At 27.6% G+C, this 21,586-nt stretch overlaps 8 protein-coding genes across 8 annotated transcripts; 4 read left to right on the forward strand and 4 right to left on the reverse strand. All coding sequences in view use genetic code 12, as the record gives it.

Moving 5' to 3' along the window:
* Nucleotides 1-292: 292 nt before the first annotated feature.
* Nucleotides 293-3,316, forward strand: SET1 (histone methyltransferase; the record flags this gene model as incomplete). The annotated part of the gene is made up of 1 exon (XM_051761474.1): nt 293-3,316. One exon carries the CDS (start codon nt 293-295, stop codon nt 3,314-3,316), a length of 3,024 nt encoding a protein of 1,007 aa, XP_051621534.1.
* Nucleotides 3,317-3,963: 647 nt separating this feature from the next.
* CDC5 (polo kinase) lies at nt 3,964-5,937 on the forward strand (the record flags this gene model as incomplete). The annotated part of the gene is made up of 1 exon (XM_051761475.1): nt 3,964-5,937. One exon carries the CDS (start codon nt 3,964-3,966, stop codon nt 5,935-5,937), a length of 1,974 nt encoding a protein of 657 aa, XP_051621535.1.
* A 243-nt stretch (nt 5,938-6,180) lies between these two features.
* On the reverse strand, nt 6,181-6,614 carry RPB11 (DNA-directed RNA polymerase II core subunit; the record flags this gene model as incomplete). The annotated part of the gene is made up of 2 exons (XM_051761477.1): nt 6,181-6,496; nt 6,562-6,614. The coding sequence occupies 2 exons, from the start codon at nt 6,612-6,614 to the stop codon at nt 6,181-6,183; spliced, it is 369 nt and encodes a 122-aa protein (XP_051621536.1).
* A 637-nt stretch (nt 6,615-7,251) lies between these two features.
* On the forward strand, nt 7,252-11,731 carry SIN3 (transcriptional regulator; the record flags this gene model as incomplete). Its single annotated transcript, XM_051761478.1, has 3 exons — nt 7,252-7,268; nt 7,343-7,556; nt 7,619-11,731. The coding sequence occupies 3 exons, from the start codon at nt 7,252-7,254 to the stop codon at nt 11,729-11,731; spliced, it is 4,344 nt and encodes a 1,447-aa protein (XP_051621537.1).
* Nucleotides 11,732-11,798: 67 nt separating this feature from the next.
* KGF54_001142 (uncharacterized protein) lies at nt 11,799-15,419 on the reverse strand (the record flags this gene model as incomplete). The annotated part of the gene is made up of 1 exon (XM_051761479.1): nt 11,799-15,419. One exon carries the CDS (start codon nt 15,417-15,419, stop codon nt 11,799-11,801), a length of 3,621 nt encoding a protein of 1,206 aa, XP_051621538.1.
* Nucleotides 15,420-15,716: 297 nt separating this feature from the next.
* Nucleotides 15,717-16,662, reverse strand: KGF54_001143 (uncharacterized protein; the record flags this gene model as incomplete). Its single annotated transcript, XM_051761480.1, has 4 exons — nt 15,717-15,943; nt 16,003-16,399; nt 16,463-16,558; nt 16,621-16,662. The coding sequence occupies 4 exons, from the start codon at nt 16,660-16,662 to the stop codon at nt 15,717-15,719; spliced, it is 762 nt and encodes a 253-aa protein (XP_051621539.1).
* A 450-nt stretch (nt 16,663-17,112) lies between these two features.
* KGF54_001144 (uncharacterized protein) lies at nt 17,113-17,682 on the forward strand (the record flags this gene model as incomplete). Its single annotated transcript, XM_051761481.1, has 1 exon — nt 17,113-17,682. One exon carries the CDS (start codon nt 17,113-17,115, stop codon nt 17,680-17,682), a length of 570 nt encoding a protein of 189 aa, XP_051621540.1.
* A 552-nt stretch (nt 17,683-18,234) lies between these two features.
* Nucleotides 18,235-20,760, reverse strand: RPM2 (ribonuclease P; the record flags this gene model as incomplete). The annotated part of the gene is made up of 1 exon (XM_051761482.1): nt 18,235-20,760. One exon carries the CDS (start codon nt 20,758-20,760, stop codon nt 18,235-18,237), a length of 2,526 nt encoding a protein of 841 aa, XP_051621541.1.
* Between the last annotated feature and the right edge of the window lie 826 nt (nt 20,761-21,586).

Below are 21,586 nucleotides of genomic sequence, written 5' to 3' on the forward strand. Positions count from 1 at the left end.
AATACTTCTTATTAAGTTTACTCGCGATAATGAAAAAATAAAAATAATAAAAATAATTAAAAATTAAAAATAAAAATAGAAATTTAAATAAAATTGATAAAAGAAATATTTATCATTAAATTTATATAAATTATTTATTACCATCAATATCATTTGAATCTTGTATTTTACAATCAAGTAAAAGATTATACTTGTTTATTAGTTTTATTCTTCATTATTTTATTAAGTTTGCATGAATTTACTCACGGTATATTAGTTTTTTTTTTTTGTATTTCATTTTTATTAAATAATCATGTCTTATAGAGATGGTTATGGCCATCATGGTTATCAAAATTCATATTCACGAGGTGGTTATAAACCTTATAGATCTGATCGACCACATACCAGCTACAAGGGTCTGAATTACAATCAATCTTATTATAACAACCATAATAATTACAAATACTACGACAACAATCATTACAAAAATCATTCAGGTAAAAGTACTCCAATTTCAGTATCTAGTGATACTCAATTTGAATTCCCAACTCAAGGTACTGATATGAGAACCGGAGTCAATGAAAAAGATTTAGATTTCACAAAATTAGCTCATCATATCGATTTTACAAAACAAATACAAATTTCAGAAAATAATAAAACATATAAAGTACTATATGATCCGGAATTAGATTCAAAATTAAGTAAACAAGAAAAGAAAACCAAACATAAGAAAATACGGTTTAATGGTGACGGTATAACACAAGTTACTGATCCCCGAATATCAAATCTAAATCAATATTTACTGAAACCTAATAAAAATTCTACTAAATTTCCTTTCAAACAACTACCTAGACCAAAATTCATTTTTGATGACGATTCTTTAGGTGAGGCACCTTTAATAAATTTAGTCATATGGGAGTTACCTTCAAGTACGAATGAAACATATTTACTGAATTTTTTAAACAGTTTTGAAGTATCAAAAGTTGAAAAAATTAAACTAATAAATGATCCAGAATTTGGGTTTCCTTTAGGTATTGCCACGTTCAAATTTCAAGGAAGTATAGAAAAATCCAATACATTTGCACAAAATTTTATAAAATTGGTGAATTCTGATTCAATACAAATTGATGGTAAACCATTAAAGATTGGATTAAATGATAATAATGATAAATTTTTAAACTCTAAAATTGATGCAGCAAGAGGCAAAGTTATAAATGTACAAAAAAAGAAAGAAGAAGAAGAAAAGAGAAGGCTAAAATTAATCGAAGAGCAAAAGAAAGAAGAAGAGGAACTTAACAAAAAGAAGAAATTAGAGGAAGAGAAAAAGAGAAAGGAGATAGAAGCAACCCAAAAACAATCAACAGAACCACCAGAATCCAAATTCAAACCTAATACAACAACACTATCATCTCGTCATAAAAATAAAGTAGTTCAAGGAGTAAATCTACCGAAAGATCTTTCCAAATATATCAAAAACCGACCTTATATTTTAATCCAAGACAAATATGTACCAACAAATAAAACTCCATCTCAAGATATCAAAAGAATACTAAAGAAATATGACTGGACTCGAGTTTTATCAGATAAATCGGGATTTTATGTAGTTTTTAATTCAGTGGTTGAATGTGAAAGATGTTTTTTAAAAGAAGATGGCAGGAATTTTTTTGAATATAAGATGGTGATGGAAATGGCTATCCCAGAAGGTTTTCAAAATGTTGAAAAAGATAATGATATAAGAAGTGGAGTGGTTGATGAAGCTACAAATATTTTAATTAAAGAGTTTGAAGCTTTTCTTGTTAAGGATATAAGAGAAAGAATTATTGCACCTCATATTTTAAGCCTTTTGGAGCATACAAGATATCCTAAGTTGATTGAAGAATTAAAAGCAAAAGAAAAGGAAAAAGAAGAAGCTGCCAAATTGAAAAATATATCATCAAATGTCCATTTAAAACAAAATGCAATGTCTATTTTGGAAAAACAAAGATTAGAATTACAAAACAAAATACCATACTTCAAAAAAGCTAATGAAAAACAACATAGAAGAAGACCAATTATACCCATGCTGCATGCCTTAAATTTTGATGATGATGATGACGATGAAGATAATGCTGAAAAAGATGAGGATGAAGAAGACGAAGATGATTATGAATCCACGAGTAGGTCAGCAACTCCAATACCTCAACCATTAAAACGTATACGTAGCTCAACAGAAACAAGTGTTGACGAAGAAATAGAAGGTGAACCATTTAGAAAAAAATCTACGACAATTGCATCAACTAGCGTTTATGAAGAAGAAGATGAAATGGAGGTTGATGATGAGCCTACATTACACAAGGAAGAACTTGAATCACCTATACCACTGGAAGTTGAATATGACATCGATCTGATTTATAGACCTACAGAAGATGGTCCATCTACAGTATACCCAGAATCATCCTTAAACAATATATTAGATTTAGAATCATTACAAGATCATATTAAAGATGATGAAGATTTGTTGCTAGCTAGAGAAATTTTATCAGATGTCAAAGAACCAAACATCCCAAATATTGAATATTGGGCATGGAAACAAATAAATAATAAAGAAGCCGCAGAAGAAATAATTGATGGTGAAGATTTAATAGAAGAATTACCATCAAGATTAGAATCTAAAGGTTGCTTCAAATCAGATGGTTACAAAAAGATATCAGATATTGATAAAATTGAATATTTACCACATCGTAAAAAAGCTCATAAACCGATTAAAACGGTTCAATATGAAGACGATGAAGATGAAAAACCAATGGAAAATATACAAAGCTCTCGTGTTAATAGAGCTAATAATAGAAGATTTGCTGCTGATATAACTGCACAAATTGGATCAGAATCAGATGTATTAAGTTTAAATGCTTTAACAAAACGTAAAAAACCAGTTACATTTGCAAGATCAGCAATTCATAATTGGGGACTTTATGCAATGGAACCAATAGCTGCAAAAGAAATGATTATTGAGTATGTTGGAGAAAGAATTAGACAACAAGTTGCTGAACATAGAGAAAAAAGTTATTTACGTACAGGTATTGGATCATCGTATTTATTCAGAATTGATGAAAATACAGTTATTGATGCAACTAAAAAAGGTGGTATTGCAAGATTTATAAATCATTGTTGTAGTCCAAGCTGTACTGCTAAGATCATTAAAGTTGAAGGTAAAAAAAGAATTGTTATTTATGCATTAAGAGATATTGAAGCTAATGAAGAGTTAACTTATGATTACAAATTTGAAAGAGAAACCAATGATGATGAAAGAATTAGATGTTTATGTGGTGCTCCAGGTTGTAAAGGTTATTTGAACTAGGTGGAATTAACTTTTTTTTAGTTGCAAAAAAAAAAATATAGATAAATTGCTAATAAATATCTGAAACAAGCAATAATATAAAGTAATTACCTAATTTGTATTCTTAATTGTGATGACAAAACAACAATAAAGTTAGTAATAATGAATTAACATCTTTAGTCGAATTTCTTTAATTAGTATATAATAATAATAATAAATCTAAGAAAATTCAGTCACGTGACAGAATCATTTTAGTTAATAAAAAAAACAAACAAAAAATCTTAATTTGGATAAAAAGTAAATAGAAAATATAATACATCCAAACTACAATAATTATTTAATGTATAAAACATATATAAAATTAAAAATATATAATTCAATAAATATCTTTTGAGTTTTTCACATTTACCAACTTTTTTTCAACTCTTTATATATCATTCTCAAGTCAGAAAAAAAACTATCAGTTCATCTGATACCAATAATTTTCATTTCATTAATCGTTTTAGTTTGTTTTCGTCAGTTCGTTTGTTTGTTTCCTCATTTCATTTATAATTTCAATTTTCAATTTGGATCAAAATCATCATCCCAATATCAAAAAAGTATCATCGGCATAGGGAAATTCATAAATTTAATATATAATTAATAATATAAAAATATAAATTTAATCAATGTCAGCAATTCGTTCACAACAACCTTTACAACCGTTAAATAATGGTCAATTGAATGCAAGAGGTACAAATATAACTCCAATTAAGTCAGTTAGACGTCATAAAGAAATACCAATACCATCAGCGGATCAAAACAAACAACAGAAAAAGAAAAAAGAAAAATTATCAGCATTATGTAAAACACCTCCCTCAATTGTTAGAACAAGAAATGGTAGAGATTATAGAAGAGGTAATTTTTTAGGTGAAGGAGGTTTTGCTCGTTGTTTTCAAATGAAAGATTCTTCAGGTCAAATATATGCTGCTAAAACAGTTGCAAAAGCATCAATAAAAAATGAAAAAACTAAAACAAAATTATTATCAGAAATAAAAATTCATAAATCTTTAAAACATCCAAATATTGTTAATTTTGTTGATTGTTTTGAAGATGATATCAATGTTTATATATTATTAGAAATTTGTCCAAATCAATCACTTATGGAATTATTGAAAAATAGAAAAAGAGTTTCTGAACCAGAAGTACGGTATTTTATGGTTCAAGTTGTTGGTGCAATAAAATATTTACATTCAAGAAATGTTATTCATAGAGATTTAAAATTAGGTAATATATTTTTTGATCCAGAAATGAATTTAAAAATTGGTGATTTTGGATTAGCTTCAGTTTTACCATCTAATGAACATAAGAAATATACAATCTGTGGTACTCCAAACTATATAGCACCTGAAGTTTTAGGTGGTAAAAATACTGGTCATAGTTTTGAAGTTGATATTTGGGCTATTGGTATTATGATGTATGCTTTATTAATTGGTAAACCACCTTTCCAAGCAAAAGATGTTAATGTCATATATGAGAGAATTAAAAAAACAGAATATTGTTTCCCAGAAGAAAAACCAATATCTGATTCAGCAAAACAATTAATTAAAGATTTATTAAGTTTAAATCCTTTAAATAGACCAACTATTGATGAAGTATTAGCATATGAATGGTTTAAAGGTCCATTCCCAGATAAAACCAGAGAAGTTAGCTTAAATGAAACTCCACAAGGTCTTGATCAAATATCAAGAATTCAATCAAAAGCAAATTTCAAAAATGCAAAAGATATGGCTGGTATCTATACTCCAAAAACTAAAAACCCAGTTGAAATATTGAGATCAGATTTACAATCAGAACAACCAAAAACCTTATTACCTCAATCTTTATCACCAAATGACACCAAGAATAAATATCAAGAAGTTGATCCAGATCAATTAGGTAGACCAAGAAGAGTTAATTTCAATTCACATTTCTCAACAACAATCAAAAATCTTAATAAAATTTGTTTTGAAACTTATCAAAATATAAGAAGATTAGAACATTCAAAACATGAAAACATAGATACTATGGAATTACCAGACTGTGAAAATCCAACGTTAATAAGTAAATGGGTCGATTATTCAAATAAATATGGTTTTTCATATCAATTAAATAATGATGATATTGGAGTTTTATTTAATGATGATAATACTATTTTGACATTACATAATTCAACAAAATTCTTAGAATTAATTTATCATGATGGTGAAGGTTGGACATGTATTGAAAATTCATTAAATCATCCACCAGCTCAAGCAAAAAGACAATTAGAAGTTGTTGATTTTTTTGCAAGATATATGAATAGTAATTTATCAAAAGTTAGTGAAAATGAAGAAAGAAAAGAAATTGTATTTTTAAGAAGATATAGTAGAACACCAGATTATATAATGTTTGAAATGACAAATGGAAATTTTCAATTTAATTTCAAAGATCATCATAAAATTTGCATTTCAAAATCTGGTTTAGCAATAACTCATATTTCACCAAATCGTTTAACTCAAACTCATCCATTAATCATGGTATTACAAGATGGTAATTTCCCAGCTGAACATGTACCAGATTGTTTAAAAAAAATTGCCACAATTAAAGAAGCTATTAAAAAGAGAGCTTTTAATGAAGATTAAACTTCAAATATTTTATTTTCTTTTCAATTTTAATGCTGTATTATTATTTACTTATTCCAATGTAAAACTATAGTCATTTTATCTAGACAACTATATACATTTATAACTTTTGCATTTGAAGATAAAAATAATAAAAAAAAAAAAATGTAAATCTATCTGACCTGTAGTTTTTAGAATGTATTATGTGAACAAACTTGGTGAAAGGAACTGAGTTAATAAGTAAACGAAATATGTATGATATCATTAATAATCATCTTCATTATTATTTAATAATACTTTTAACGCCCATTCGTCTTCAAATTTCAGTTTTATTGTCTCTAATTCATTAATCAATGAATTACATGCTTTTGTTAATGCTTCTTTTGGTGTATAATCATCTTCTGTTTGAATCCTCAATACAAAATTTGCAAATAATGGATGTTCAACTTTATAAGCTGCAAATATAACTTTTTCATCTTTTATTAATTGTGCTCTTAATAAATTTGCTAATGTATGATCTTCTCTTTCTATTTTCACTATAGCTGCATTGGGTACTTTTGTATCTGGCGTTATTTTAACTCTAAATGATTTTATAGGTTAGTATCAAAGTTTTATTTTAGTTCAATGATGAAATTCTTTGCATACTTATCTAATCCATCTGGTAGTATGAATAATTCAAATCTATCTGGTGCATTCATTATTGATTTATGTTTCTTTTATTATTTTATTATTTTAAAACATTAAAGTTAAATTGTAATATTTGGTGATAATTTTTTTATTTATTTACTTTAGAGAATTAATGTCATGTTTCTGTTAAAGTTGAAACAGTAAAAATTTATCTGACATTGATTGTCGTAAAAATATCTCAAGTGACATAAAATTAACTCTTCGACAACTGATAAACAATTAGAAAATAAGTACTGTATATAATTTATATTTAATGTTTACTTTTACTTTGAAAAAAAAATGTCTGATGTCTCTCTCTCTCTTTATTCTCAATTTCTCTCCTTCAATGGGAATTTAAAAAATTAAATTTACAACCAGAAATTCAAGCATCAATCAATTATCATCTAATCTTGAAAAATACATTTAGTTTAACTCAATAACGCAACGACTAACCAACCAAGGATACTATAGATTTATTATCACACTTAAAAGAAATAATCAATTAGAATATCAAAAACCAGATAGTTCTCAGAGAGGTTGAAATTTGAATTTTCCAATTGAAAAGATCAACGTTTTTCATATTTTCGAAAATACAAATACCACCATCAAAGAAATAACTGAATTAAGATGTCAAATCCACAAGATTCCTGGTCGAATCAACAACGTCAGATGGGACAACAATTTAAGTATGTTTTAAAAATTTTTACACGCCATATTCGTTTAAATGAATAAATTATATACTAACTATTTACTATTTTAGTCGTCAACATCCTCCAGTTTTACCACCACCAGCTACATTAGAACAAGGTATGTTAAATCATGAACCACTTAGTAACAAACGAATACTAACAACCAATAAAGGAGGACAACAATTCTATCCTTTACCAAGTTTACCAAGTTTAGGAAATGGAAGTGGCCATCCTCAACATGGTTTCACTATTCCTTCGATTAATCCAGTTAATGAATTAGGACAGGTATGTGCAATAGACAATTCTTTTTACTCAGTCTAATTCCAGAATACTAACTTTTATAATAGAACTCTGAACAACAACATCCTAGACAAACACCTGATATTAGAAGACCTTCAGCAGTTACATTTGGAACTCCATCAAATCAACCACTCCCACCTTCGTCAACTTTAACAGGATTAAATTCAGAACCACAAATTATGAACAATGATTACGCACAACAACATTTACAACAACAACAACAACAGCAACAACAACAACAACAGCAACAACAACAACAACAACAACAACAACAACAACAGCAGCAACAACAACCACCATCTCAACAAGCACAAGTACCACCTCATCAATCACCACTACAAACTCAACAACTCCCACCTCAAATTCCTCAAGGAACTATCGGAACTACTGCAGCATCAATTGGTGGTCTTCCAAATAGATCTGGTACTAGTAATATTTATAGACCATTAAATGTTAAAGATGCATTATCGTATTTAGACCAAGTCAAAATACAATTTTATAATCAATCAGATGTTTATAATAACTTTCTTGATATAATGAAGGATTTCAAATCTCAAAGCATTGATACACCGGGAGTTATTGATAGAGTATCAACATTATTTAAAGGCCATCCTAATTTAATTCAAGGATTTAATACTTTTTTACCACCTGGTTATAAGATTGAATGTTCGTTGGATCCATCAGATCCAAATCCTATCAGAGTTACGACACCTACTGGTACAACAACAAGACCAAATATAGCTGGTACTACATATAATCAAGGATGGGGTAATGAAGAAGCAATTACAGCAGAAAATGCCACTGCTCAACAACAACATCAGCAACAGCAGCAACAACAACATCAAATTGACGCAGCAGGAGCTCAAACAAATGGTGGTGCTGGTCAAATTGATTTTAATCATGCAATCTCATATGTTAACAAGATCAAAACAAGATTTGCAAATCAACCAGATATTTATAAACAGTTTCTTGAAATTTTGCAAACATATCAAAGAGAACAAAAGCCAATTGCCGAAGTATATGAACAAGTTACTCAGTTATTTGCAAACTGTCCGGATCTTTTAGATGATTTTAAACAATTTTTACCTGACACAAGTAATCAAAATTATCCTGAAGTTCAACAGCAACTTCCACCACAGCAGCCATCTTTACACCATCAACAACCGCACCAGCAAACTCAACCACCACAACAATTACAACAACCACCATATGCAAATAATGGAACCCAATTACCGCCAGTTGGAAATTTTCAACCAATTGGTCCAAGTCCAAATCAATCTCCTTATGCTCCACAAATACAACCACCAAGTCATATTTCAAGCTTTAGTCCAGAACGTAAATTTGAATCAGTTGAACCACCAAAGAAGAAATCTGTAGTTGATGATAATGATAATCAAGAAGCTCAATTTTCAAGTGTTCGTTCAGGTGCTGGAGCTACAAAACCAGCCAAGACTCAAGGTCGTCCTACAGCTAGTGCTGCCGCTGCTGCTGCTGCCACTGCTAACAATGCCATACCGACTCCCCCAGTTAATGCAACTTTAGTGCCAGGAATTCCTGAACCTGTACCACCACCAGGAACTGCAAAATCATCATCACTTATTGAAGAGATCAGTTTCTTTGATAAAATTAAGAAAGCTTTGGGTAATAAACAAACATATAGTGAGTTTTTGAAACTTTTGAATTTATTTACACAAGATATAATAGATAAAGACACTTTAGTTGAACGTGTTGATAGTTTCTTAGGTGACTCAAATGCTGATTTATTTGAATGGTTTAAATTATTTGTTGGGTATGAAGAAAAACCTCAAAATTTGGAAAATATAACCTTCAAAAAACATGCTTTAGAACTTTCATTATGTAAGGCATATGGCCCATCATATAGACAATTACCAAAAGCTGAAACATTTATGCCTTGTTCTGGTAGAGATGAAATGTGTTGGGAAGTATTAAATGATGAATGGGTTGGACATCCAACTTGGGCTTCAGAAGATTCAGGTTTTATTGCTCATCGTAAGAATCAATATGAAGAAATATTATTCAAAATTGAAGAAGAAAGATTGGAATTTGATTATTACATGGAATCGAATTTAAGAACCATTCAAATTTTAGAAACTATTGCTAATAGAATAGCGAATATGACACCAGAACAAAAAGCTAATTTCAAATTACCTCCAGGATTGGGCCACAATTCCACCACAATATATAAAAAAGTCATACGCAAAATTTATGATAAAGATCGTGGATTTGAAGTGATTGATGCTTTACATGAAAACCCTGCTATTGCTGTCCCAATTGTTTTAAAAAGATTGAAGCAAAAAGATGAAGAATGGAAACGTGCCCAAAGAGAATGGAATAAAGTATGGAGAGAAATGGAACAAAAAGTATTTTACAAATCATTGGATCATTTAGGTTTAACTTTCAAACAAGCTGATAAAAAATTGTTGACTGCTAAACAATTAGTTAGTGAAATAAGTACTGTGAAAGTTGAACAACAAAATAAGAGACTTCACCCTTTGACACCAAAACCACAAGAACAACTAAATTATGAATTTAAAGATGAAGATATATTATTTGATATATTAAAATTAGCTAGTGTTTTTATCAACAAATCATCAACTTATTCAACTTATGACAGAAAAAAATTGATTCAATTTTTCAAATTTTTTATTTCATTATTTTTTGGAATTCCAAATGATATAATTGATAAGGCTTTAGAATCAAGAGGAGAAGTTGAAGAGGAAAATGCAGAAGAGGAAGAAGCAAATGGTAAATCAACACCAACAAGTACAACAGATTCTACCAAAAAAAGACCTCGAGAAACTGATTTACTAAAAGATGTTTTGAAAAAAGTTTCCAAATCCAAAAAGGATGATCGTGCAGAATCTCCTGGTCCTCAATCATCTGAAAATGCAATTCAAGAAGCTAATGAAGAACTTGAAAGATCAAGTGAATTATGGGTTAAATCTTCAAATACGAATTCACAAAATGGAGAAGATGAAGCAGAAAAACGACGTGACAAATTTAATTTCTTCTGTAATACTACAATCTACGTATTTTTCCGTCATCTAAGAACATTATATGAAAGACTTCAAGAAATTAAAAATATGAATAATGCTGTTGGAAAAGACATTAAGAATAGAAAATTCCCACAATTTGCAAAAGATTTAAATTTACTTTCACATCAATTAGAAGATATGGGAATTGATATAGTAGGATCAGAAGATTGTTATAAACAAGTTCTTAAATTAGCAAGTAGATTAATAGAGGGAGATATAGAGCATCAATGGTTTGAAGAGAGTTTACGTCAAGGATATAAAAACAAAGCTTACAAAATCTATACTGTGGATAAAGTTGTTCAAGCATTAGTTAAACATATGCATTCTATGATAACGGACGCCAAAACTTCAGAAATGGTTGTATTATTTGAAAATGACAGAACCAAACCAGTTTCAAGCACTAAAGAACAAATATTATATCGTGTTGCTGTAAGATCTTTAATGTCATCTGATGAAAATATGTTTAAAATATCTTACAATGAAAAATCACATCAAGTTAACATTCAATATATAAGCTTAGATGATCTCACGTTAAGTGATCATCAAACAAATGAAGAACAATACAATTATTATGTAACTAGTTATGTAATGTCACATCCAACTGAAGGTGTACCAGCTTCAAAATTAAATATGCCATTTGCTAAAGCATTTTTAGAATTGGTTGATGAAGATTCAGTTGAAGGAAGAGTAAATTCAGAATTAAAAGTTTCAATTTGTGAAAATTCATATAGATTATTTTTCGAAAGTGGATCACATGATGAATTTATTTCAAATATTGTTTACAAGAAGCGTAATGAAGAAAATATAGATCATGAAGAGAAAGTAAAATCATTGGAAGCATTAATTAATGGTGAACATGGATGGAAATCAACAATAGCAGAAGAAGAGGAAGGAAAAGGTATTGAAGATGAATCAAAGATACAAGAAGATGAAAAAAAATCTGAAGAGGCTTTAGAAATATTATTCGAAGAAGGAGGTGAGGCATATAAAAAGTTTGTAGAAAAACAAAAGGAATCAAAACCAGTAGAAGAAAATAATGCTATGGAAGTGGACGATAAAATAGAAAATCAAGAAGATATCACAGCAGATGACACAACTATATAGTTAAAGTAAATTGAATTTTAATACAGAAAGTATAAAAAAATTAAAATTACATTCCTAAATAATTCTCCTACCTATAAAATTTTTTCTCAGCTGCAATTCTTGCCATTCTTTCAGTTGCCATACTATAAGCTAATTTTGTTCTTTGAGCTAATCTTACTCTTACAAAATCTTTACGACCACGAGCAAGTAAAATTCTTAATATTATATCTTCTTTTAAAACCATATTTGCATTTGGATCAGTTCTTGCTTGTTTTGTGTCTTTTACTGCTTGTGCTCTATTTTTTATAGTTGCATTTGCATAAATTGTTTTACTTCTTGATAAAGTATCTGATCTTTTTAAATTTTTAGATGATGAAAAATCATTTTTACTAGTTAATACATTGACAAATGCTGGTGATAATCTTTCAACTTCTTCTATTAATTCTTCTTCTGATTGATCATAAAACGCAGGAATTAATAATAATGATTGATATTTATCTGTTTTTAATTCTTCTAATGGTGGTCCATTACCTTCATTATGAAAAAAATCAGTTAATAAATCTAGCCATCTTAAAACAGTTTCAATTTCAATACCATTTAATTGAGAATCATATCCTAATTTTGACATTGCTGATGAAATTGAGGTATTTGCAAACCTTGAAGACATTGATTGCCAACTATTTGAATCAATTTTTGCTTTTGACAATTTTGGTAATAATAATTCATCTGCGGATTTGATAACAACATTCCATGTAGCTGCCATTACTGACATGAATAAATCATCTCTTAAATTAGCTTTTAAGGTACTTAAATTTAAATTCAAATAATCACATAGGGTTTCGATTGATGCTTCGAAGTCAGCTCTTGCAGGTTGACCTTTTGAACAAATTGATTTTAGATTTGCTTTAGAAAAACAACCTTCAATAAAACCCAGAAATTTTTCAACCATTAATTTAATTGATCTTTCTTGAGCTCTTTTTAATGCTCTATATGCTCTACCCATTACAAACATTGCATCTAAAGTTTCATTTTCAACTGCAACTTCAACGATAAGTTTACCCAGCAAATCAAGATCTAGTATGATTTCTTCAGGAGAACCATTATGCTTAAATTTTTTAGGGTTTAGTTCAAACATAGTTTTACCACATATTTGATGTTGTCCTATACTTTTACTCCAAACTATAGCTGATACTTCTAGGTTTGTATTTGCTGGTATAGTAATTTCGAATTCTTCATCCCATTCAGGATCTGAAGTTTGTCTTATTGTTCTTGTTTTTCCTATAGATCTTTTATTATTAAAATCTGCTAATGCAACATAAGGATTAATTCTACCAAATGTGGATTCTTTTGATAAGGTTAAATTTTCAGCTTTTATAATTCGAAGTGTAAAAACATGACCTAGGTAATTTTGTTGTTTATCTTGACTATTTAAAGAATTTGATATAGATTCCGGATCTAACCAATCTTCTAATTTTGCTAAACTTTCCATCATAGCAGCAATATTATTTAAGGACACACAAGTTTCAGGTTCAAAATTAAATACAATTTGTGGTTCTTCTTTACCTTGAATACTGTTCATTACATTTTTAACTTCATCTAACCAATTTTTTTGTGATTCTTCTACTTCGACTTTTAATACTGATAATTCTTTATTGATTTTAGTAGTAATTTGATCTGAATAAAATAAGAACCCATTTGAAATAGCTCTTAATAATTTGGTATATATTTTAGCAAGTTGATATTCATTTTGCCATCCTAATTTATTCAAAATTGATAAATATTGCCTTACAATTGTTAGTATATCCAACACTGCATTGCTATTTTTTTGTGAATCTTCAGTTATGTTAATTGGTAAATAATTATCCTGATTTAAAGCCTTATATATAATATCTTTTAATTTTTCTTCAGCTTCTTCGGCCCAGAAATCTAAATATTGATAAAAAAACGGTTCCAAATCGAATTGAAACTTAGGTGAAGAAGTGGAAGAAACTTGATAATAAATATCTCGTATTTCTGCAAGCAGCTTATATAATTCTAAAGCATCTGCAACTGGAAGTTCTTCATTTCTCAGATGATTATAATTTTGAATATGATTTAAAATCATTTTTGCATCATTTCCAAACATTCCAGTAGTAATTGAAGCAACAGTTTTAGAAACGTTTAAAAATCCTAGAAATGACTTTTTATATTTTTTTTGTAAAGATTTTATATCATCAATCAATTTATCACAAATATTAAATAAATGGATTACATTTAAGGTATCATCTCTAGGTAAATTTTCCAAATATGTTTCATATCTTTTACCTGAAATTTTTAACACTGATTTTATTAATCTTTTCTCCCATTTTTTAGGTATTTCAGACTCTTGAATGGACTGGTATAATTCATCCAGTTCTATATATTTTCCAAGAAATTCAAGATATGGTCCAAATTTTGGTTTTTCTTTTTCATCAAATAAATGAGTAAAACATTCTCGAATTGATGTAAATAATTGATTATATGTGATTGTTAGATTTTCAATCCATAAGTTTTGATCATCAATTGACCATAAATGTTTATTTTTCCATGATGACCCACATTCTTTTTCAAATAAAGTAAATGTATTGATTGATTTTGTCAAATCTAGACTTTTATCAGTGGATAACAAGTTTTCATTATAGGCTTGGTAATATGCAGAAACTCTAGTTGGGAAATCAATTACCCAAACTCGAGCAACTATTTGTAAAAAATCAGGAATATTTGGATTTAAAAAATCGGTACTAGATTTAGCTATTAGTGAAGTTAACAACAAAAATAAACTTCTCCTTCTTTCGTATCTCGGTATAATATAAAATTGTTCGTCTTCTGGTAAATTCACTTTAAGTTCAGATATATACTTGTATTTATTTTTCAGTTGGGCTATTATTTCTGATTCTCTGCTTTTCCATAACTCGTGAGCTTCATCATTTGTATACTCATTGCATTTCATAGTTGCTAATCTATCAACATCCAAATGTAGTAATCTAGGTTCTGAAATGTCTTTATATTTGAAAACATCAGTTTGTATTTTAATATTATCAACTTTGAAAAGTTCTCTAATTATTGATAATAGCTTTTCATTCATATCATCTACCCTGTATGACTTTTGAGGGTATTTAAATTCTTCCTTTTTTGGAGTTTCTTTTTCTTTAAATTCTCTTTTCCTATCTAATAATCTATTAATTATTACTTGTTCTGTTTCTTTTTTAGGATTCAAGAAAGAAATTATCATATCAATGAAAATTGAACTTTGTCTAAACATTTCAGAAGGATCTTCATTACCAAATTTTCGAAGTTCTTGATCTGCATATGATGCAAATTTTGAAATTAATAAATCAACATTTCTAAAATCCTTTTGTGGATCTAGTAAATCTCCGTATAATCTAAGTACAGATCTTCTTGTTTTTTCATCAATTTGAAATTTTTTAGTCATTATATTTTGTAGTCGCGAATTTAAAGATTTCATTACGTGAGACGGTAGTATTGAATCTATTATCATGCTGTTTCTATTAATTGGAGTGATTTTCTTTGGTGTTATTATTGGTGTTCTAAATCTGGTTTCATTGCTGTATTCCAATAGTATTATTTTTAATAAATATTTGTATAACTCTTTGATATCTTCTTCGTTGTGCTCACCATTTGGTATAACATTGGTTACTTTAGTAGATCGTCCATTACTATGATTTTGCATATCTTTATGTCTATGGATGAATAATGGTTGTCAAAATTACTCTTGTTTTAGTATTTATTATAATAATTACTCGAATCAATAAATAAGCGAAAAAAATAAAAATGTCAATAAAGATTATAAATTATTAAGAGGGAAATCTCTTAAGGGGTAAAAGTATAATTAAAAAATGAAGTTCAAAATATCGTATATTAATAACATAATAACATAGCTCATTAAGAATTGAAATTGAAAATTAAAGGCTGAATTGCAGAAAAAGGTGATAGCAAATTGTAATAAGATAAAATAAAAGAAAATTGTTCAATCTTCCTCTGAACTTAATTCAGCTTCCAATTGTGATGCGTCTTTTTCAATATTATCTTCAATTTCAGCCGCAAATTCATCGTTATAGTTATTGTTATCTTCATCGTTTTGATCTTGATTTAATTCTTTTTTCACAGATGGTTTAGTTCTTTCATCATCAACTTCCTCCGGTTTAAAAATATGACGACTTAAAATTTTATTCATTTCGAAAGCTCCAACTGATTCTATAAAGTAGTGGTTAGTATCAAACTTATTGAAAGGGGTGAGACTTTTTATTACATACTCTTTTTGAATAAATTCTGAAGTTTTTCATCACATATTATTTGTCTTTTATCAGAAGGATCTTGTAATTGATTATCTTTAATATAAGCCCAAATTTTTTTAACAACTTGAGGTCTTGAACATTTATCTACTCCCAATACATCCAGTAATTCATTACTTAAAAACATTTCTCTATTAAATACATGATTTGGCGAAGGACCTGATCTTTTTAATTTATCTTTGTCTTTTATTGTTGATTTTTTAACTGTAGCTCGACTTTTTCTAATTGGTTTTGAATCTTCTTTTGATAATTTTGCAGCTAATAATGCATCTTTTTTTTCCATTTCATCTCTTTCTTGTTTGGCTCTTTTATCTTGAAGTAAATAAAATCTATCCATAATTGTTTGATTTATTTCTTTCTAGGATAAAGAAATATATGTTAGTATATTAACTTTAAATTGTTGTAAATTGTAATGACATACTTTATAAGGAGTTAAGTCTATTCCAAATAACTCTTGAATAGCTTTTCTCATTTTTTTAACACTGACTTGTTCAAGATCTGCAACACTTAATATCGCCTATTTGGTATGAGTTAGTATCTTATTTATATAATATCAATTGTATTTTTATGTCAACATACATCTATAGTAGGTAGATATTTTTCAGGTTCATATGTACTCATCTATTTGTATAATTGTCTAAGTTTATTGTAAGTGTGTGTGTATTGATATATTGTTAATTCAATCTATTATACTTCTTACTGATTATAGTTAAAGATTAAATTGGTATTTTTTCATAATTTCGTAAAATTTAGCAAAATGTCACAAAAGAAATTATTGTAATTAGTTTTCACACACAATTTTTACGAAACAAATTAAAGTTTTACACGAGAATTTTATTATCTGGATGTTTCAAAAGGTTTGTGTTGTTAATTAATGTCAAACTACAAGTGTTTCAGATATTTCCCATTTATTGCTCATTTAGGAGTTTACAATGAAAGGGGTCAATTTTATAATCATGGTATTTATACTCATGATTAATCCCTATCTTTTTATATAGATTTTATAGTCTAACTAATAAACAATTATTATTATTTTAAAACAAGTATAAGCTTCAGCATATATCAATCAGCATGAATACCACCGAAGAATATGTATGTTACCACAATTATGAATTACTACCACCATTAGTCAATTTATTTAATACAAAACAGGAAGCAAAAGAATATTTAAATAAATTTAGTACTATCAAACAAGTATCAGAAACAAAAGATGTTTTGGATTTTAATTGTTGTTCACCCAAATGTGGACACACAATCAGATATCAAAAAAAAATGGTGGTAGAATTAGGCAAACAAACATATAAATTCCAATTAGATGAAGAAAAATTTAATGCATTGCATGTATTGAAACCGAGACATGAAAAGCTTAGAGCCAAGTTTCCGTTATGGAGGCCCCCACTTGAAGGAGAAAAACTAATGAAAAGTTCTGGTTCATACAACACTAATAAAAATCCAGAAAATCCTTATTATCCAGTTTCAAGTAATGATACTTCTGTTCAACCACTTCAAGAAATTACAAAACAGCCCAATTATAGAAGAAGTAAAAAAAGGAAATTGGGTAATATCTTGAAATTAATATTATGGTTCTTGGTTTTATATTTTGTTTTTGCGGTTCTATATAGGTTATATAGTAAAATTTAATTAATGTATCCAATTATATATATTTTAATGAATATCTAGTATTAATATTGAAGAATGAAAAATCTATCTATTATATCAAAAACTGCAATTACGATCAAAAATTGATATATTGAGTTGATCCTAATACTTACAACAATAACTTAATTTTAACTTCTAGTGGTAGTTTCAGACGTTTCAGGTTTAGTCACGTGACTATTACAAAGTTCACATACTTTTTTAACAACAGGTGGAGGTTGTCAAAGGCCTTCCCAGTACCAGAATCTTATTAAATTAGATTGTTGGTTTAATTATTTCAATAAGAAATTAGAGGTTAAACTGTCGAAAAGTTGTGGCCTGCACCACGTAAATTAATTTGGTTAATTTTGGTCGACTCTTGTGTTGACTTGTTGGCGGTTGGGAACACTTAGTAAACGTTTAATTCTGATGGATCATTTAATGAAGGTGGAACTTTAGAATAAGAAATGTTTACAGGCAAATCAAAATAACTTTGATAATGTTTCAGCGTTTTTTTTAAGAGTATAAAGTTTTATCTTTGTTCTTTATATTGATTAACTATATAGAACTAGCGAGCTGAGTCTTAAATTCAGTGACCTCTTCAGTCAATTCAATATAATGATTAGCAGGATCTTCAAAAAGATTCATCAAACTCTCTTCAAATGTAGCAATTCTCTTTAAAACCGTTTTATCTTGACCATTGTATAACATTAATTGACGAGCAATAACAACTAATCCATATAAATTATCTTCATTCATATCGAAATTTTCAAGACATTTAAAAGGTAATGATGATGACATTAATAATTGAGCATTGTAATTGTTAACACTTTCTACAGCTTTTTCATTAGATAATAATTCTTGTGGTATGGGGATAGTTAAAAATTGAGCATATTCTGAAATAAAATCATTTAAATTTGTTGATGTTTTGTAGTGTTTTGCTTGTGATTCTATTAATTGAGAAAGTAAACTAAAGTAATATTGATTAAAGTATTCACCTTCATTCTTATTGTAGATAACACCATTACTCAAATAATTGAACGCCATTCTCATTATTTGATGATCACCAATTAAATGATCTTTCAATAAAATTTCTTTTAATAATTGGAAAACTTTTTCATGATCGCCATTTTGAATTGAAAGTGAAAGTAAATTGTCCCTGCAAGCTACGTTGTCACTTTCTTTTATGATTGAAATTGTTGGAGTTGATTGATAATCTTTTCTTAAAGCTAATCTATTATAAAGTTCCCAAACGGTATTATAGTGATCTGATTTTGTTTGTAACTGATTTATGAAAAAATTATAAGTTGAGACTGGTAACTCGGGTAAATATGCAACTGATTGAAATAATTTTAATAATTCCAATCCATTTGAAGCTCCAACACTCATTGAATAAGCTTTCAAATAAGTTCCAATTAATTCACTGACTTCAGATTTGTTTGGACGTTTGGAAAATTGTAATGCTTCTTTATAGTCCATTAAAATGTTATCCAATAATTCAGTGGCACTGTTGATGTAGTTATTATTAATTAATGCGATAATGATGGATTGGTAAACTTTAAATTCATCTACATTGTTAAATTGTCTAATTCTATTGTAAATCTTTTCTATAATTTCATAAGCTTTTGATTCATCAAAAACGTCAAATTTTGTGAAAAATCTAGCAAGATTCAATATATCCAATGAACTTTGTAAATTTAAGTCTTCAATATTGTTTATTAAATCATTGAATTTCATAATAATATCTTTAGTCATCAATTCTGGACATTTGATACCGAGTATTGTAACTTTCGATAAAATTGTATTAATATCAACCTGTGTATTAATTGTTTGGATTAATTCAAAACCAATTTGTGCAAATTCTTTAGCTCTTACAACAATTTCATTATATTGGATATGATTAGAGCATGGGATTTGTGAGCAATTTATACTATTGTCCAATAATGCATTAACTACTAATTTATAGGTTTCAAGATTTGGTTTAATTCCAGATTGTAACAAATCTTGATAAATAGTAAGTAAATTTGTAAGTTTAGATTCAATTGATTTTAATTCAAGATCACCATCAAGGCTTCTTTCAATTATTGATTTTAAAACCATATTATAATTTTCAATTGATGGTAAAGTTAAGTCATTTCGTTTAATTGCTTGATATAAAGGATATATGATGTTAAGATCGTCGGGGGATTTGTGATTCTCGTAAGTGTTGATTATGTTTTGTATTTGAGTTTGAAGAAAAGTTGATTCTTGCTCATCAACTGATTCTATTGACTGTATTTCTTGTGATTTTATGTCCTTTTGTAATTTTAATTTTTGTTGTGTCAATTGTTTTTCTTGTAATGAATTTGTAATGATTGTAAAAGATCTTTTAGAAAGACCAATTGAAAATACATTATCTGATTGTGGAAGTGATGAATATGGTGATGAAAATTGATTAGTTGTAGCCAAATAAGTTGTAGATTTCAATAAACATGAAGAAATAAATTTTGATGAAAAAGTTTTAAAATTTTCTAAGTTGATTTGAGTATCTTTAATAACTTTTGAAATTAAGAATTTTGCTGTAAAACCAATTAAAATTAATTTTAAGTGTATAAACTTTTTTATATGACGATCTCTTCTATTATAATGATTACGTCCTTTATTTTTTCTATATCTATAATGATTATGATGATCATGATGATCATGACTATGAGATCTCATAAACATACATCGTCTAAATTTTGTTCTATCACCTTCTTCAAATTGTTTCACTATATATTTTTTAATGTATTGTTCATACGCTCTTTGTTTTTCTTTTCTTTCAGATTCTTTATTATAAATTGAATAATATAATCCATAATGACCATTTGAAATAGTTAAAAATGAATTAAAAGTATTTGTTGAACCAGTTTCTACTTTATGCCACCATTTAGTTCTATAAGCAAATTTACAGTGTTTTTGTAAACCATTAAAATAAGAATTTGATTTTAAATAAGGATATGATGATTTAAAAAATTGATTATTTAAATTTGATGCATTTGTACTTGTTGTATGAGGTATTTTTGTTGAAAATTTGGCAAACCTTATAAAAGATGAAAATACCATTATTATGAATTATAGAATATGTTGAAATAAATAAATAAAAAAAAATTGAATAGGTTGTAAATTATAAAAAGATTCTAATAATCTTATATTTAAACTTTCATGAATAAATGAGTATATATGTATGATAGTATAACTGTAGTTGTTTTTAACGATTGAATGAATGTAATAATAATAAATAAGAATATCCAATAAATGAATATTTTAATAAATTAACGACTGATTATTTGGAGTGATAATAATGAAATAAAGTGTTGTATAATTTGGTTGTAAAATAGAAACTAATGTAAATGATAAAAATAATTATTGTATAGAATATAGAATATAGAATATGATTCACTTAAATATAAATTGTACTAACAATATTATAAAATTTTTAATAGGGAAAAAAAAATTTTATTTAAAAGGGAACAAATCGGAGTACTGACAATATATTGAGGTACGGATGTTACCTCTTTAAATAAAATTTGTATTAATCACTATGTATTTACATTTATAGAAAAAAAATTGTTTAATTAATTATCAAAAATGAATTAAGAAGTATGAAAAAAACTATCAAAATAATAAGAATCATCATCCTTTAATTGATGAATCATTTTATAAAAAATATATTCGTTATCTATTAAATATTGAAATTATTATCTCCCTAACAATTTAAGGAGATTAAAATATTTTGTATTTTTTTTTTGCCATTTGATCTAAACAATTAAAGAACAATAAAACGGATATAAAAATTTAAACAATAAAACGATCTTTTTATAATTTTTATATATAATTAAGAGCGTAATACCTAAGCCTTTGAAAGGGTAAAAGATTATTAATTAGTTGA

Source organism: Candida jiufengensis, assembly GCF_024610255.1.
Source record: "Candida jiufengensis strain CBS 10846 chromosome Unknown scaffold6, whole genome shotgun sequence".
Lineage (NCBI taxonomy): Eukaryota > Fungi > Ascomycota > Pichiomycetes > Serinales > Debaryomycetaceae > Lodderomyces > Lodderomyces jiufengensis.